An 18,067-nucleotide genomic window follows, 5' to 3' on the forward strand; every position below is an offset into this window, starting at 1 on the left:
AGTCATTTTATTTTTTTCCTTTTTTTTTTTGTCATAGTGCCTTTGACTTGGTAAACATTCATCTTTTCCATGATGCTTCCAATTTAATTGCTTGGGAAACAAGCCCATCGGTTTACTCAGGAATACGGCATAAGGCTCTTGGCTATGTACTTGATAGGTATGTATTAGATTTTACTAGCCTCTCTCAATCTTCTTTGTTCATAAGCAGTTTATAAAATATGTTTCGAAAGGCACACTCAGAATGTAGAGATTTTTATTCTGTGAACTGAAAATGGTCAGTCTTTACAAGAATTTTCTACACAGTACCAATTACAGATCAGTTTATAATACTTACTCTTTAAGATAAATTACTGAGTTTGGATAATCTTTCTGAAGTCACCAAAACTTGTGAAGAAGAAAGTAGATTTATTTTTATAATATGTTAGTTAGCTTAGTTTCTTTTTAGTCTACATTGAGTCTAACAAAGCTGACATTTGTGTTCTCAGTTAAGGAATAATAGAATAAGATTTGATATTAGGGGGACTCCCTTCACTGAGAGGGTGGTCAGGCACTGGAACAGGCTCCCCAAGAAAGTGGTCACAGCATCAAGCTGCTGGAGCTCAAGAAGTGTTTGGACAATGCTCTCAGACGTATGGTCTGATTTTCAGGTGGTCCTTTGTTGAGCCAGGAGTTGGACTCAGAGATCCTTGTGGGTCCCTTCCGACTTGGGATATTCTTTGATTCTACAATTCTAACAGCTGTGGTTGGAAGGGACCTCTTCTGTCCATCCTGTTCAGAGCAGTGCTGGCTTTAACATCCAATCAGGTTGTGCAAGGCTTACCCAGCTGAGCTTTGAATATCTCCACGTACAGTGACTTACACCTTCTTCGGGCCACTCGTTGCTGTGTTTGACCACCTTTTTTGTGTCTTTGTTTTCCCTAATATCCAGTCAGAATTTCCTTCAATGCCATTTGTGTCCGTTGCCCCTCATCTTTTGGTGTACATTGCTGAGGAGAGTCTGGATCTGTCTCTTCTGTAACCATCAAATAGATAAAGCCAGCAACAAAATCCTCCCGTAGACTTCTTTTCTGTAAACTGAACAAATCCAGCTCTTCCAGCATCACAGGCTCGGTCCCCCTCAACATTAAACCCTGTGGTGTTTCAATCTCAGTACCAGCTCAGTGCAGCAGGCAGCTAATCTTTTTAAAGTGACAAAACAGCGTTTGTATGCAGTCATCACTGTTATTAATAACATCACGGTCTATAAGAGTGTTACAGATTTGATTCATACTACGGGTGGTACAATACAGAGGATGGCATATTCAGTGGTCCCAAAAATACCCCAAAATTTACAGCTGCCCTATTTAGCAGTAATAAAGTCCGAAAAAAGACCACTTTCCTTGAGAGAGAAAAAATGATTTCTGCATGGGCATACACGTATTGGTAATCTAAGCAGGTATTTCTCTTTCAAGATACTGCTTGACCTCGTGTTTGCCTGAGAAATGGAACATTAAGAAGCCATGGCATACATATAGCACATGCTGCCATGTGTATCTGTGGCATAAGATGATGCTTAAAACAAACCGCATAGGCAGGGAAAGATAAAGGCAGAGCAGTTTATGTGTATTTTTTTAAATGCACTCCTTGTATCTAAGCATTTAATTTTCTTTGAGTACATCTGAACGGTTTGTGGCATCTTTGGAAATTGTGTATCACCCTCTTGTCATCGTGCCTTGGCAGTGTACCTGTCTCCCTTCTCTTAGATTTTGCATCATCACCCCAGTGTATCTCCTCCTTTTACAGATGTATTTACATGAGGAAAAATGTTGCATTTTAACATGAGATTTAAAAATATTACATGCTCTGAGGATAACAAAGCAAGCAGTAGCTTCCAGCACATGCTAATTTGCTGACTGCACTGAGCGTAGGGATTTGGATCTCTAAGAGTGAAAACTGTTACATGCTGGTTTGTCTGCACTAAGACTTCAGGATCTGCTAGTTGGTACGTGGACCTCTTGCTCCGACAGCTTGGCGTTGTGTGCACTTGCTGCTCATCCCATGAAGCCCTGTTCCCTGGTGTCCCGAGGCAGCTGCCGCCCTTACGCCCAGCCCCATGGCCCTTGCCCGAACAAGCCTGGTGCTTGCCTCCATGGCACAGAGCACCCCTGCACTGCCATTTCCCCCACGTTTTTTCTGGGGACTGCCCCAACCCCTGGCTCCCCCCGCGTGGCGGGGCTGTCCCGGCAGAGGTTCTGCAGGCTGCTGGCAGCCTCCAAGAGCTCCCCGAGGCCAGGCCTGAGCAAGCAGCAGGGCTGCTGCCGCCCGTCCCTGAAGCACAGCCGTGCCTCCCAGCCCCACACACTTTGGGTTAGCAGAGGGAAGGAGAGCAGGTGAGAGTTGTTGCTCAACCTCAGTTAGACCGTGGCCAAGCGGGCTGAGATGAGGGACATGTTGACGTGCTCCATGCGTCTCTTCCTTCTCACGTTTGCCTGTAACCTTCCCTGCATGCAGTACATGCAGCGTCTCCCCAGAGAGGGCTCCTCACCAGCAAATTACAATTTACTCTTCTGGCTGTCTCTTGCAGCAGCCTAGAAATTAAGGCTGCTCCTGAACCAAAGTTATGCACTGAAAAACATTTTTGTGTATGCAATGTTGTCATTTTTCAGCCTGGAGAAGAGGAGGCTCAGGGGGGTCTTGTCAGTGTCTATAAATACCTGAAAGGAGGGTGCAAAGAGGACAGAGCCAGGCTCTTTTCGGTGGTTCCCAGTGCCAAGACAAGAGGCAATGGGCACAAACTGGAGCACAAGAGGTTCCATCTAAACAGCAGGAAACTTCTGTGCTGTGCAGATGACAGAGCTCTTGCACAGGTTGCCCAGAGAGGATGTGGAGCCTCCTCGCCAAGGAGGAAACTCAAAAGCTGCCTGGGCACGAACCTGGGCAACCTTCTCTGGATGTCCCTGCTGGAGCAGGGGTTGGACCAGGTGACATTCAGGGGTCCCTTCCTACCTCAACCATTCTGTGAATCTTGGATTCACTATCTAAATTTTCACTGAAAAACATTCTGAAATGTAGTATGGGGTATAAATACCTTTTCAATCACTTTCTATCCAAAGTTTTACTTCTTTCCAGAAGTCTTGTCTTAGTTAGGATGATACTTAAACAAAAGATACTGTTTTTTTCCCCTATATATGTGCTTTTCCTGTGTACCCCAGCAGAGGGCTAAGTAGGAATTTCTCCAAAATAGACATTTATTTTCACGTTGGGGGGATAATACAAGGATGAAGAGGAATAATCCAGTATGTCTGGTCTTGTATCTGTTTTTCTGTGATACCACATGTAAAAGCTGTTCAAATCATCAGAAAACACTAGGCACTTGGAAGGTTTGTAAATAGGTGGCAAGCAGTAGTTTACAATAACAGATCTTTTATTTAGAGGACAAAGCCACAGTTAGTTCAGGTTCTACTTTCAGTAGTTTGGGAGATTTGTGTGTTCTGTTACATACATCAGTGTGAAAAAGGCCTATATATTTTTTTTTTAATCTCCATTGGTCTCCTCTCCTTTTCTTATGCTTTGCACTAGGGAACTTTAGCAAACCTGTATAAACCTTTTGCATTATTTATTGTACACTTGTTGACAGCATACAGTGTGCTTCATTAGCTAATTTTGGCTTTGGACCTCCCACGATGCCCTGGCAGGGGTAAGGTAATACGACTGTAGTATTAGTGTCAGCTGTGGGTCAAAGATGTCATGATGGTATATCACTAAAATGTGACACTGCCAAAAACTGCCCCAACTCCCCTGTCCTTAGAAAAGAAAACCTTCAATTTTAGGTTGCACACTAGTACTGTGAGTTTGCATTCAGATGAATTGTTCATTTTGAGAGAGCAGCCAGCCGCAGATCCGGACCTCCATAGTGAAATGATGGGCTGACTCGCACAAAAGGGGAGTTCTGTAAGAGCAGTGAATAATGGGAAACCCCTTTCATCGGCATTGCTAACCTTTTGGCAGCCACCAGCAAACTCTATTCTGATCTGCTGATTGGGGAGGACAATACACTGAAGCTCACTTTGAATGCATGCTACCACCAACAGTGTCCCCATTCAGAGGGTTTTGGGAACCATCTTTGACCATTGTCTGCCATCACTCCTTCAGACAGTAGGAAAAGGGAAAGTGAGAATGTCTATAGGGGGAAAAGTACTTCTTTTCTTGGCTTTAATCTCTTTTTAAAGCTTCATAGATCTACATTTCCAGCTGAGCTACTGGAGCTATGCAGTGTCAGATAAATATTGAAGAGAGAGGTTTCAAGCTGAGCTTTTAAATCCCCTTATCTGCATGAACTAATAATGCAGATTTAGTGCTGTTAAAAACAGAGACTGATAAGTCTTTTCCTTTAAAGCCTTTAAACTGCTAAAGAGCATTTAACAGCAATGCAGTTCAAACCCAGAGAACAATACTGAGAAGGAAAACAGTTTAATGAGCTAAACCTTCACTGAATGAAGCAGAAACACCTTCTCACAGTTGATTTAGGTCACTGTGGGAGTAAGTGAAAGCGCGGTTCTGTTAACTCTGCATCTTCATAAACATGAATTAAGTACAGCCTTTTCATGTAAGGTAAAAGCTATCACAGGACTTTGAAACACAAAAACCAAGAAAGTTTGCAAATACAGCTTGAATGAATTAGCTTAACTATTAAAATCAGAGAAGTCAGTTTCCCAAAATTATTTTAACACATACTGTAACACAAGGTTTTAGCACATAAGCATGAAGCGTCTCAGTATATCTAAATTACTGAGAAGGGGAAGTGTTAGAGGGAAAAAAAAAGAAAAAAGGGAATAGGTGCTGAGTGAATGTTTTAAAGTTGTCTTTAGAAGTTTCCTCCTGAGTGAATCTATTAATAACCATAATAACATATTCTGAGAGTGGAAAGGTTTAATCTTGCAATGGTGTTATGAAGTGATTTACCTTTAAAATTAGCTTTTTTGAAATTAGAAAATGAATAATACAGCAAGGAGAATGTTTTTAAAGACAACTAGCTGGTGTATGCTGGGCCAGATTGTTTTTATCATTTGCCATTTAGCAAATGTGAAGAAAATATGGTGATAAATAGATTCTTTAATAGAGCTAGAATTACATCAGTGATGAGCAAATGTTTGTTTATTTACAAACACATACACAGTGTATATGTATAAAATTGGTCTCTGTAATGAGTCGATTCTAATGTAAACCCAAACTAAATTCCCAGAAGTCAATTACATTGTTCCAGTTACAAATGCAGTCAAATCTGAAGTTGCTTTATAAATCAGAATAAGAACACCCATGGTGTATTTTCTAGGGCAAAAAGAAATTCTTCCAGACCCATTTTGGTTAATTCACATGTACAGGCAGCCCTATTTGCATCATACTTGCATCTTTTTATTTTCTAAAGGTGGAAAGTTTAAGCTATATAAGAGATTAAGAAAGGAAATAATTTTATGTTTTACTTCAGACTTCCATACATCTGCTGTAATTAATGCTTGTGCATGTGTATACTAACTAATCATATTGCTGTATTAGTCATGTACTTTAGATCCTTGCTAGGGAAAAATGTCTGCTGAATTTACAAATTGAGTAGAAACCATAGGATAGTGTCCTTTAAAAGTATTAGAAAAGAGTATGCTAGGAACAGGGATGTGAGATGTTAGCCTGATACTGTGGTTCTTGTTGTGCCAGCCATTTAAACTTCCTGAAATTATCTAGAGCATTCAGATCCATAAAATGAATGTTTTTTTTCCTTCTTCTTTTTTTTTTTTTTTTAAGAAAGTGACAGTGCTCTTCTGTTTTCCTATTGAAATGTTCCCTGGCCTAGTTCAACAGAAACATTTTTACATTACAACTGTGAAATCTTGGCATAAAGCTCCCCTTTGTGCCCTTCATTATTTTCTCACAAATATAGTCCATTGTCACATAGCTGAAGTTAATTTGATCAACATTGGGACATTTAACTTTTATGTCCGGTCAAAGGAGCTGTTTCATGCTCATTTTGGGTATTCAAAAGAAATGATTGCCAGAAAAATAATGTTACTATTAACAATTCAGAGCAATTAGTTTCCCAGGGAGAGGCGATGTGATGCACCGGCTCCACACAACTATTCTTTGTCATTTTATGGATGCTCATCAGTCAACTGTCACATCTTCTCAAAGACCCCTCCAATCTAAATGTTTCTTTTTGGGCTTTTCCCAGAACTAGCAGCTGAATGAGCAAAAGAAAAGCCACTTAGTTTCTAGGCAAAGGAAAACTTCACTCTAAAGATCTGGGTCATTTGAGAAGATTCTAGGAGTAGCCTGCTTTTTTTTTTTTTTTCTTTTTTTCAACGGTGATTTTAATGTCAAGTGAAAACTCTCTGTAATCATGTGTCTTCAAACATTTAGTGATTTTTTTTATGTATTCAGAAAGAATGCACTCCCAGGGCAAATAAACCTTCTATCCAAATGTCTTCTAACAAAGGTTTAAAACCCTAGATCACATTCAGAAAGACAGCTTTTCATTAAACGCCCTGAGGCTCATCTCATTAATATTTAATCATTTCCCCCCCCCTTAAAGTAAGGTTAAGTGCTCTCAAAATTAACGTGTTTGTATAATATGCTCGTTAAAGAGCAAATCCAGCAAAATTATCTTGTTACTTTCAGCCTGTCAAATAAAGTCGAAGACACTTTTCCTTGCTTGTTTTTCTATTGGTTCGAACTTTTGCTTGTTTGACATGGTTGTCAAAAAATTAACTCATGTCCTTCCTGTTTACACAAACACCTTTTGAATTTGATTTAGGTTCTATTTTTAGCAGAAAAATGATTTTCTACTTGTATGAATTGTAACAAAAAATATACATGATTATAATTTTAAGGACATGCTAAACATTTACACACTACATGAATGATGATTTTTGATAGTCCTAGCTGGCAAGTTTACCTTCATTCACTTATTTTCTGTGTTTGGGGCTTTTCTTTTTTTTCTATTAATAACTGAACAGGTCCAAGGGTTTAGATTATCAGGACTATTATAACAAGCCTTTCTGGTGTCTGTTATTCATATTGTAAATAAAAGATCTCTTTTTTCTCTCATGTCAAACATAAATCTGTACAAGCAGAAACTGGTTTGCAAGCAAAGATCTAATTGGAGAATTAGCAATCCAAAATCCAGAACTTTAATAACTTCCAGGCACTCAGAAACATGTCACTTAAAGAAAAAAATGTGTGGATATGCTAAGTCACACTTCAATTTGCCTACCTAATGTGAACAGAATTGTGTCTCTTTCAAAAGAGATTTAAAAAATATAAAGCACTGAGTCTTCCTGGAGGGTTGTGGTTTTTGTTTGGTTTGGTTTGGGTTTGTTTTTGTTTTTTTGTTTTTGACAATAGTTTTCACAACGACAAACTCACTGTCTTATGGTGTGGATTACAGTAAAGGATTTGCCAAGTCTGCTTTTGAGGACTCTAAGCCTTCACCTCATCTTTTGTAAGGGTTTTGCTCCTTTGTACCTGTTTTCCATTAACAGGTTCTCCTGGAGCAGCCTCAGCTGTCTACCCTGTCTCTCTAGTAGAATACAGCTGATGCAACTACAGGCTAGATTGGATGTAGTATGAAAAGATAATTTGTGTAATTAAACAGAGACAATTGAAGAGAAGAGAGAAAATCTCTTAAAAAAGAAATCTGAAGCAGTGGCTGAAAATAACTTGTGGCCAGTTTGATTTTTCTCAGAAAGTGCCTTTATATAAGAATTGCAGGGCATGTCACATTCCCATTGGATTAGTTTTCTCTTTTTACTGTAATTTGTTCCTTAGAGATTTGGAGGCTAGATAAAGAGCAGTCATTAGTGTCTAGCTAAAGGTGACACTCACATCAGCATTCATTGTGGTTTGGGCCTTTTGAAATGTTCTATCGTATAGTCATATAATCTTCCAGGATAGCTATGATTTAATTAAAAAGAATCTATATGGGCTGTTGATCCAATTTTTATTCATTTGCAGAGAAATGAAAATAAATTGCTATTGTGATTTTATTTACAAGCCACTGAATGCTCACTGTAAAATGATGCTATGAGCTGATAGTTATAAAACAAAGAAATGGTTGAAAGAGCTCCATTCTGCTACCATTTGAGTCTATGGGCACTAAGTGATTAATCATCTTTCATCATTTTTACTCCCATAGGGAAGGTAGGATCACTGTAGGAGAATGGTTGTTTTCTTTTGTGTGCTGTGTTCTGGAAAGATACAGGTTATCCTTTACAGGTAAATAACCATATACAAGTTACGGCATTTTTAGCTGCTTGTCTGTGTGTCTGTTCAAGTGCTGAACTACCTGTAGATGGACTTTGCAGAAGTTCTTCATGAACTGGCAGGTAATTAGCTGTAACTGCTTCACATTTAATGAAAGCCTCTTTATATTTCTTCCATCAGTGTATGGTTTAAGTTGCAGTTAAGATATTTCAGTTTCTTACTACAGCAAAAGGATTGGTCCTGCAATCTCTGTATCCACCAGAATTTTCCTTGGTCAAATGCTAGCAGCTCTGATTTTTCAATCTTTTGAAAGAGAGAATTTTTCCTTCTCTTTAGCACTTCAAATATTTCTGTCATGTCACCCTTTGTTTTTTTCCTTTAACTAAGTAGTCCACTGTAGTGTGATTTTCAAAGAGTTAAATGCCCAAGCTAATGAGTAAGTATGTAAAATTTGTTACTTGTTAGCTTTTTTTTTTTAAGTTGAGCATTTTTGAGTCCTTTGCAAGCGAAGACTTTCTGTGTTTCTAATAATTTGTATTAGGCTTTTCAAGAACGGGGTTGTTTTTGTTTTTGATTCACGGTCTGTCTGAGCCTAGCTGGCTCCCCAGGCAAGCAGATGATAGCATGTCGGTTTCAGTTGCTAGCAACGCCCAGTGGTGTGATATGGCTAGCGTCCTGTCACCTTCTGCTGCCCCCTCTACCCATGTAGCCATCCCCAGGAGGCTGGACTGGGAAAGGCACCTGTGGCCAGTCTTGGGAGGGTATGGCAAGGTACAAATCTTGCAAGATTTCATAATTATTCTGCCACTGTTCCCACTGGTGAACTGTGTCAGAGGTACGGTGTCTGTCTTTGGAATTTTTCTAGAGTTGTCATAAAAAATACTTTTCCCGGATTTTAAAGAGTTAGAGGATCAGTATCCTATTGCCGTGGATCCTAGTTATTTTAAGGCTTGACATTAGCACTTTTAACACTAAGTGAACACAGAGTTTGTTTTACTCGACCACATCCAAGCTGTGCAAAACTGTAAACAAGAATTGCTGTGTGTCAGTCTTTTATACAGATGAAGACATGGCAGTTATCTGCTGTCTGCTTATGACCAAGTGTTACCAACACTGAGGGGATTCAGATGTTATGTGTAAGAATTTTAGTCTTCCATGATAAAATAAAAGATTCAAAAAGACATGTGGTTTCTGTTTTTTTCTTGTTGTTTTCTTTTACATCAGTTGGAGAATGAGAAAATTTCTTTGTAATGTAACGCCAGTGCCATAGTATTGTATTTTCCTGTAGCAAAATTGACAAGTACTTACATCATTATACATGGCTGCTATTTCATTAGGCGAATGTCAGTGTCAGGTAAGATCATGGTTTTATCAATATAATGAAAATACCAGTCAAGTGAGGAAAAAGTCACAATTTTCCAGCTCTAAAAATTGATTTTTATTGCTCTTCTTGTAATCCTTTCTTTGGATTAAGTATTTATTATTGATGTGGTCTTTCTTTTAATCTTAATAGATGCTGACATTGTAATTAATTAAAAAATACAGCATTTTTGCCCAAATGGCACTATATTGAAATTAAAAGTGAACATCACATATTAGTTAAACAGCCCTGGCAAATGCCTTGAGTGCTAAGATGATTGCCTAAGCTTCTTGACAATTCCCTTCATCTTGCTGTATGCTGCTTGACCTTTTGAGATGTTTTGGTGTTATTAATAGGTTTGAGCTATTATATCCGAAAGAACAGGGCACAAAAATATGATAAAGTTTATCTTTCTAATGACAGTGCTACAACACCTTAGGCATGCCAATGAAGTCATTTGCTTCATGTCTTTTGAGGCACACTTACACATTACCCAGGTAACTTTTATACAGGAACTGATGTTTTTTTCTGGAATTCGTCTCTCAGTACGTACCTGGGAATGCAAGGTGCTGCAAGCTGAGTGCTGACTGTACTGCAGAAGGGAAGCAATGCTCAGAAGAGCTGACAAGGTCCTGTCTTTCAAAGTTTTCTCTAAAGCTTTTGGTGGAAAGGTGGATTGTTGACTGAGGATCCCCACAGGCCACTTCTCGAGGGCTAGGTGTGCAAGCTGAACTTTCTGTCCAAAACTTAAATGGAAAAAGTAACAAGGATAGGAATAACAGAAATCTGACAGACCAAGTAGCAATCCTGTGTCTGTTTTTGTTGTAGCCAAAACCTAACATTTCCAGTCTCTTGATCTTCAGTGTCAACACGGCGGTGGTTGTAGAAGACAATTTTCACTGTCGTCGTTCCTGGCCTTTCCACCAGAAGTCACTGCGGGAGTTGTTATTACCTCTGGCACTGTAGATCTATGGAAAAGAAAGTGCATATAACCTTCTTATCCATAGTTCTCCTGCTGCTTTCATACTAGCTCTTAGCTTCCACCAACGGGACAGTCAGGTCACTTTCTGCTTTTATTTTATCCCTTTCTAAACGTTCCCCTCTGGGGTAAGATCCTTTCTTGCCATGCAAGCTGTGCATGCTATCAGCCAGGTGCAGGGCTCCATGGAGGGGCACAGGCCAAGTGGCCTCCATGCTCCCCAAGGCCTGCAGTGAGCCTGCGGGCAGCCCCATGGTGCCAGGCTCCTGGCAGTCCCTGGGCACTGCACCCAACCATCGGCTGAAGCATGGAAAGGTTTTACTGTCTCAGGAAGAGGCTCAGGTATGCCAGTATTGATTTTTCTGAATTTGGATCAAAATAACCATTGGTCCAGAGCTGTGCTTAGATTAACGTTAAACAATATGAATAGTTTAACCTGAGAAATGATTGCTGCACCTAGACTCAGCTGTCGTGTACATAGCTGTTTGTGATTTTTATCATCCTTTAGTTAGGAAAGGGTACTATATATAGGCAATCACATTTTCTCTGTAAAAGCAGCTTTCATGTCTTTAATCCCTCTGAATGAATAATATACCAAAATATAGAGATTGCAGAAGGATAATTTCTTACCTCATAAATTGTATGAGAAATACAGAAGCTCTCATACTAGTTAGTATTTAGCTTAAACACATTTAGTTATTACATAAATGTGCTCACTGAATAAAATATGGGTTGACCTTTGGATTGTTTCTTCCCAAGCAATGTGACAGTGTCCCTCCTTCTCCCCCATTCAGCCTGCTTGGCAGAGCTGTGAGTTTTTTGTTTTGTTTTGTTATGTTATTGTTGTGTTTAAAAAAAAAAAAAAAAAAAGAACCCTCAAGCCCTTCTTTTCAGCGGTGTCAAGTCAGGATGAATTGGCCAGGGAAGCATGTTTATAGACTGTGTGAAGAACTTTGTCTTTGTGTGGGAACGCTGGTGACACTGGTATGGCTTGCCTGAATGAACTGCGATGACGCGGCTAATAAGGTGTCCTGCTGAGTGCCGCCACAGCCTTTCTCAGACCTCCCACTTAATGCCATTCAGCTCCAGCTCAGTGTAGCTAATTTTTCCCATTCCCTCAATTCTTTAGGCCCCCTTACAAACAGAAAAGTCAACTTTCACACCGCAGAGAAGATAAGTGCTTTAGGAAATAATCGTGTAAACAGAATGTTACCTTCTGACCTGATGCTGATACCTTGGTCTGGGACAAAACCCAGCTGGCTATTGCATTAGACATGGCTATTAAAGGAATAATGCTGCTGATCCTCCTTACAAAGTGCCCTGAGAAATGGTTTAGCCAAATCACAGTGCCTCTTGTCACACTGAATCATGTTCAGCTGCTCTCTTCCATGATCAAATTGCTGATATTTAGATGCTCCCTTTTCTTCTTCTTTCTGGTGACAGTATGGGAGGGGGATAAGTAAGAAAGCAAGTACAAGTCTATACTGTTTCTGCTTGCCCTAGTATTTTCTGGCTGAATTTCAGTGTTGTGAAACATGCATACGGTACGCCATATGACTTTTACAGAAGAGGGTACATTTCATAAAGTATCTTTATTTGCAGTGACTATGAGTACTTCCAAATGGCAAAAGTAAATTACAGAAGGATTTCAATGATTCCAATAACACGGAACTGTTCATTTTAAGATCACACTAACATTCATTTTGGTATTTAATGTAGAGACTAAAATTAATAACTAGACCCAGATCTCCAGGAGTATCAGCAAGAAGAGCAACCTCTACCTCTTACTCATTTGAGTCTTGATAAGAATATGATATCCTCCTAAAGAGCTTTGAATCAACTTAACCTTCACAGTCCTTTTAGTTGATAGTATCACCCAGACTTAGAGGTACACCCTTTCACTGAAGTAACTTGACATATCCTGGGTTCCAAGACCAAACCCTGAACATTTGCTTTTACTGTGGCATTTGATTTTTTTTTTTTTTAGGTTTGCCAATTGCACAGGTCTGTGGTCTGAGCTGGGAAGCGTGATCACTACAGGCAGGGCAATTTAGCTCAAGCTGAAGCTGTTAAGCTTCATAGCTCAGATGGTTTGAGCATTTTCTCGTAGTTCTCCTGGTGCATCCAAAATAACAGACAGGTTATGTCAGAGATCTTTTGGAAAATGTGTGAGGGGACTGCTGGGCTACAAAGCACTGATCAGTAGTAGGTAGCTTTCCTAGTAGTCCTACCGAGAACAGAGTGAGTACATGTCCAGTGTAGCACCAGTAACCTTTCGGGCTTTGTAATGCAGCTGCTGATAGCCAGTGTAAGACAAACTGCTGTTATTAGACCCAAAAAAAAAAGAATTAAACATATTTATTTTTCAGCAAACAAATTGCTATAGTAATTTAACATTAATTTCTACCTTTACCAGTGAAGTTTACTCCTTCCTTATAAACGGAGTGAACCATGGATCTGAGACATCAAAACATTTAAGCATGTGACTTTGACTGGAAACGTTACTTGAAAGTTACAATTGCTTGAATGTTTTATTCTTGTACTGTTGTGTCATGTCTAAAAAGCTATTCAACACTGATTTAGAAACCATCTGCGGATTGTTCGTTTCTTCTGAAAATACAACAAAATTAAAAAAAAAAAAAACAGAGAATAGTCCAAGCAGTCCAAAAGACTTTCAGTGTTGCACCATGACTTAAAAATGTAGAATTAGTTGGAAATAAGCAAAATAGTTTAGGTAATGTGTTCCAAGTGTGAGGAAATGCTCATCTGATTATGCACATTGATATTATCAAGGATTTCTTATGCAATTATAAGCACTGTGTATTTGGAACTAGTAGAAGAGAAATCATCTATGGCATTTATTTTTGCACACTTTAGAGTTTAAGAAGGTCAGCAATAAATCCTGTCATAGGTGGGCATTTTTTCCAGTGGTCCTTATTTGCCATATTGTATTTGTTATTTTGATTTCTAAAATGCACTGAAGTTTTTGGTTTTGGTATTCATGTTATATGTGCAAATAAACTTTTTTGATAAGCAATACCTTCTGCAGCAAGAACAAAGGATTAGAATAGTGAAAATGTTCTTCCAGCCATTACAAAGGAAAGACATCTCTTTCTGTAAAGGAAGACTTGTAGTCTGTTTGAAAAGTTTTCTGTATTATTTGCGTTGGGTACGTCATGATTGCCTATAATCTCTTAACGGCCCGGTATGGTCACAATAAACAGCACAGTTAGTTGGCAAAAGTTAAATACTTGTGGCTTCTCATATGTCATGAAATTTTTACCTGAAAGCCACCTATTTTGTTACAGGCTATTTAGAAGAGTTGTACAGGAATGTATAGAGTCTTCAAGTACATTGAAGCCCTTCTGGATAATCTGATAGTCAGCAAGTACAAGTTAAAAGAAATAGCACTAGGTCCTCCCAATAAAAGCATTAAATTAGCACTGGTGACATAGGTTGGCTGCTTTCTTTTTATATGATTCAGATTTATCACTCCATTGACTGATTCATGGCAACATTTTTAAAGGATTATTTGATTCATGGTTAAAGCAAGGGTATTGTTTTAGCAACAAATAACAAAGTAAATAGCACAGATTTTGAAGCCTTCCTACTTCATTTGCAAGTGCTCTTTCTTAAAAAATCAAATATAGTCTTTTGAATTCTCATTTACTTGTACACTTTATCAGCTATATATTTGTGGCTTAGAATGCAGAAACAAGGAATGAAACATTTTTTTTCAGTTCTTGCTCCAGTCCTAACACCTTCTTTGTGCATCCTGGGTCCTGGTGAAACTCAGTTTTTCACGGTACAGTGCACAATTTCTATCCAAATCCCCCTAATGCTGGACATTATTCCTGCATTGCTGCTGGGAGAGGAAATATTGCTGTACTTTTCTTTATTGCTGTCTCCTTTGCTAACTTGATTCTGATTCTAAAAGCATAATCGAGATAGTTCTTGTGCTATTGATTCAATGGAATTACAGGCACCAGTGAGTATTTCAAATTAGAGCTATCAGAGTACCACACTGCTGAAATAATTCAAAAATTCGGGAATTCTTGAACTAATAATAAGTCCCAGTGGCCAGGATAGTATGTTACAAACATAAACATCTAGTTGAGTCATTTAAGGCATTTTTTATTGTTAGGTATCCCAGATCATTTAATAAGTACAGATACATGTATATGCCTTGTACCACTGTTGTTAATTTTACTGTACACCTAAATTTCACCACTTGTGAAAAGGAGATACATTGGAAGCCACTTAAACATCATTCTTGAGAAGTAACATTTGGACTATTTTATTTCAATCTGTCATGAGAAACTTTTTCTAAAATATCCATCAAGAGAAACTACAAGGGGAGCTACTGGTTAAAACTATCCATTTTAAAGCTGGCTTTCATTTGTATGCAAATCATGTTTAAATCAAGTAATGTGTAAAACCACGAAATGACTAAATTTTAATTAATTGTTCAGAAACATACTAATAAGCTGTTTTGTTTATCAGTAACTGTTTGAAGTTTTTCAAGTTAATTTGGTTAGCAGACATTTTAACTGGCTGTTTTTGGAACAGACTATTTATTTGGAAAAGCTGTCTTTGCATAATATAATCTCAGACATCATCCTCATAATATCAATTTGTTTTGAGAGGCCTTCTCTAGACCTTGATGTCATTCCTGCAATATCTCTCAGGTTTTTGTCAGCAATAAATGGCTATGGGCAAAGTTAAACTAAGATATGAATCAGGAAAGTTGCTGCAGCAAAATCAGTTTTTCTTATGTATAAGTTGCATATCAGATCTAGCAATTGTAGTATTAGCAGATTAAGGTAATGTAAATGGTTTAACTTTTAAGTTCTCATTTTCCTTTAATGTGCCAGGAGGGCACTAATCAAACTAATGTTACGTACAGGTCAAGAGTGACAGGTTTTTCTTGATGCTTGCTAGGAGTTGACAGTAGACAATATTTATTAACAGTACCTGCGATAATTTATCAGCTGAATGGAGGATTTGAGATTTTCATACCAGAAAAGTCTTTACAAGAGTTTTCACTTCAGATGATCACTACCTTAGGTCCAATGCACATTAATTTTTCAATTGAATAATATTCCTTGTGCAATAGATTACAGTGGACTAAAAATGTGAGATTTTTTGTAAAAGGAGTAGTATCTCACTGTAAATCCAATGTTGTATCTTTCTTTACAGCTTTGAAATATCTAAATGGATGTCATACATTAAAAGGTTTAAAACCATTTAAAATGAATGCCTCCTTGCTGGGCAATGTTGTTCCTGAAGGCCTGCTTACTGTGTACTACTTTGTCATCATTTTCCTATCTATTTGTGTCCCTGCCTCTTGCTCATTGGGGGTTTCTGGCATCATAGTGCTTACATATTTATGTATTCCCAGGATGTACATAATGTATTGCCTTACATTTGTTCCTTATTTCTTATATGTTGTGCATCTAGTGTATCAGTCCATTTTTTGTGGGTTTTGTCTGTGTATTTTATTTGTAGCTGTAACAGTCACATTTCACTTATTTCATATTGTCCTCAGCTACTGATGGGAAATTAATTGTATTGATTCTTGTTTGGAAATTAAGCTTGACTCATTGGATTTCTGAATGTCAAGATCTCTGGAACCAAGTAAAACTGCACATTGTTAGGAGTACCAAACAGGTGTTACTAATAATAGATAAACTAATAATACAATAACAATTTTTAATAACACAAAATTTGTAAGATGAACAATAGTGCCTCATCTCCTTGTTTATTACTGAGCAAAGGCTTGAGAAAAGAGTTAGTCTTTGTTCTGCATCTGGAAAGATCACATTTTAGGTGTTAGCTACAATCTCAGTAAAAATTTGCTTTCAAGACAAGAGAACTGCCTTTCAGAGAACCATAACTAAGCTAGGAAAAAATGTGTAGTTTAATCAGTATCAGCCGTGATTAGTAATGTTTAGCGCTAATAAATCACTCTTCTTATAGTCCTTAGAGTATTAACAAACTCTAGTAAATGTTATGATCACAATCCTACAGATACATAAATACACAACACAGAATTGAAGGTAGGTGAGTTCTGAATTTACTACCAATTTGGAGTTCCTAATTCTTAGTTGCCCAGTCCAAAGCACATACACTTAACTTTTCAAAGGTGTGGAGTACCTCTAGGATGCCCTCAAGGTTTCTCTGTTGCCCAAGTGCTGGTTTTGTATTGTTTTTTACTAACTTCTGCAAACTAGCATTCCTCCAGATTGCTCTTTCAGACAGATAGGGGAATTCAAATGCGTTATTTTAACGGGGTTGGACACAATTGCCTGAGCAAGGACGATCAGTCCAGAAACATGGTTAATGTATTGAGAAGATTGTTTCAGTATAAACTGGTAGTTTTGATCATTCCAATAATTATTTCTAAGATAGTACTTAGAAGTAAGATATGCGCGTTTGTACATGTTGACATATATATAAAGCTGAATGGCAGTTCTGTTTTTTTTGTTGTTTTTTTTTTTTTCCAGAATTATAGATCAGCGGTTTGAGAAAGTTTCATATTTCGTCTTTGGAGATTTCAATTTTAGACTGGATGCCAAAGCAGTAGTAGAGGTAGGACTTTCATTTTTCATTTTCATTTTTGTGGAAATGTTAAAAGTGACTTGAACTAATCTTAATGTTAACATCAAGCTTGGCTAAGAATACTGTCAACAAGAACATCTCACAGGTAACTAGAAATGACTGTGCTGGGAAACTGCTGAGGAAATTGAGAAGAACATAGTTAACATCAGCATTTTTTCTAAGTAGTGGTGTGTAAAGTGATTATTACATGCAGAGCGAGATGTAAATGCAAATAGGCTACAGAGTCCATACTACCTGTTCATGGTCCTGTGTATAGAAAAGGGAAAAACATGGCTACCCATCTAAGATGAGACCCTGAGTCTTCACATTGCATAGAAGAGCCTCTTTCATTGATAGGCATCTTTGAAATCTCTTTTAGCTTCAGAAACGGATACCACATTTGTATTGTATGTTTGTGACTTTTGTCATACATTTGGAGCTCACAGTGAATCTCACAATCTTTTACTGTAATTGGTGGGGGAAAAATTGAGAAATTTCCTAAATTTCTGTAATAGAATTCAACACTGCAAAAATAAGAGCAGACATTGGTGTAAACCTTTGTGACAGTAACATCCGAGTGTGGAAGGCTGAGTGGAAGATTTGTATAAAGGCAAAGAGAATATAGTAAACCTTTTTCATCATGAGTTGAGATTACCTTGACCTCACCGCTAAAGCTCTGCTCCAGGTAGCTTGGGGTCAAAAATAATATCCAGGTTGAAAACCAGTTTAATCTCATGGATTTCCCACTTTAATTCTCACAGTAGCTGCAGTGTCTTTTTGGTGTCCTTGGGGATAGGCATGTATCTTCTAAACCAAAAGCTTTTATTTTGTAAATCAAGTAGCAGGAAGTAAGTAAGCAGCCTGTATGTCAAAGGCTGGATACCTTTCATACAGGTACA

General features: G+C 38.1%; 1 protein-coding gene across 3 annotated transcripts in view; it reads left to right on the forward strand.

Annotated features, from left to right (window-relative positions):
- Window positions 1-18,067, forward strand: part of INPP5A (inositol polyphosphate-5-phosphatase A) — a 249,702-nt gene that overhangs the window by 156,931 nt on the left and 74,704 nt on the right. For all 3 annotated transcript variants that reach the window (XM_040564164.1, XM_040564163.1, XM_040564165.1), the window contains exons 8-9: window positions 38-157; window positions 17,075-17,159. In XM_040564164.1, the coding sequence (XP_040420098.1) occupies window positions 38-157; window positions 17,075-17,159 (205 nt within the window). The remainder of the gene's footprint in view (window positions 1-37; window positions 158-17,074; window positions 17,160-18,067) is intronic.

Source organism: Cygnus olor, chromosome 7, assembly GCF_009769625.2.
Source record: "Cygnus olor isolate bCygOlo1 chromosome 7, bCygOlo1.pri.v2, whole genome shotgun sequence".
Classification (NCBI taxonomy): domain Eukaryota; kingdom Metazoa; phylum Chordata; class Aves; order Anseriformes; family Anatidae; genus Cygnus; species Cygnus olor.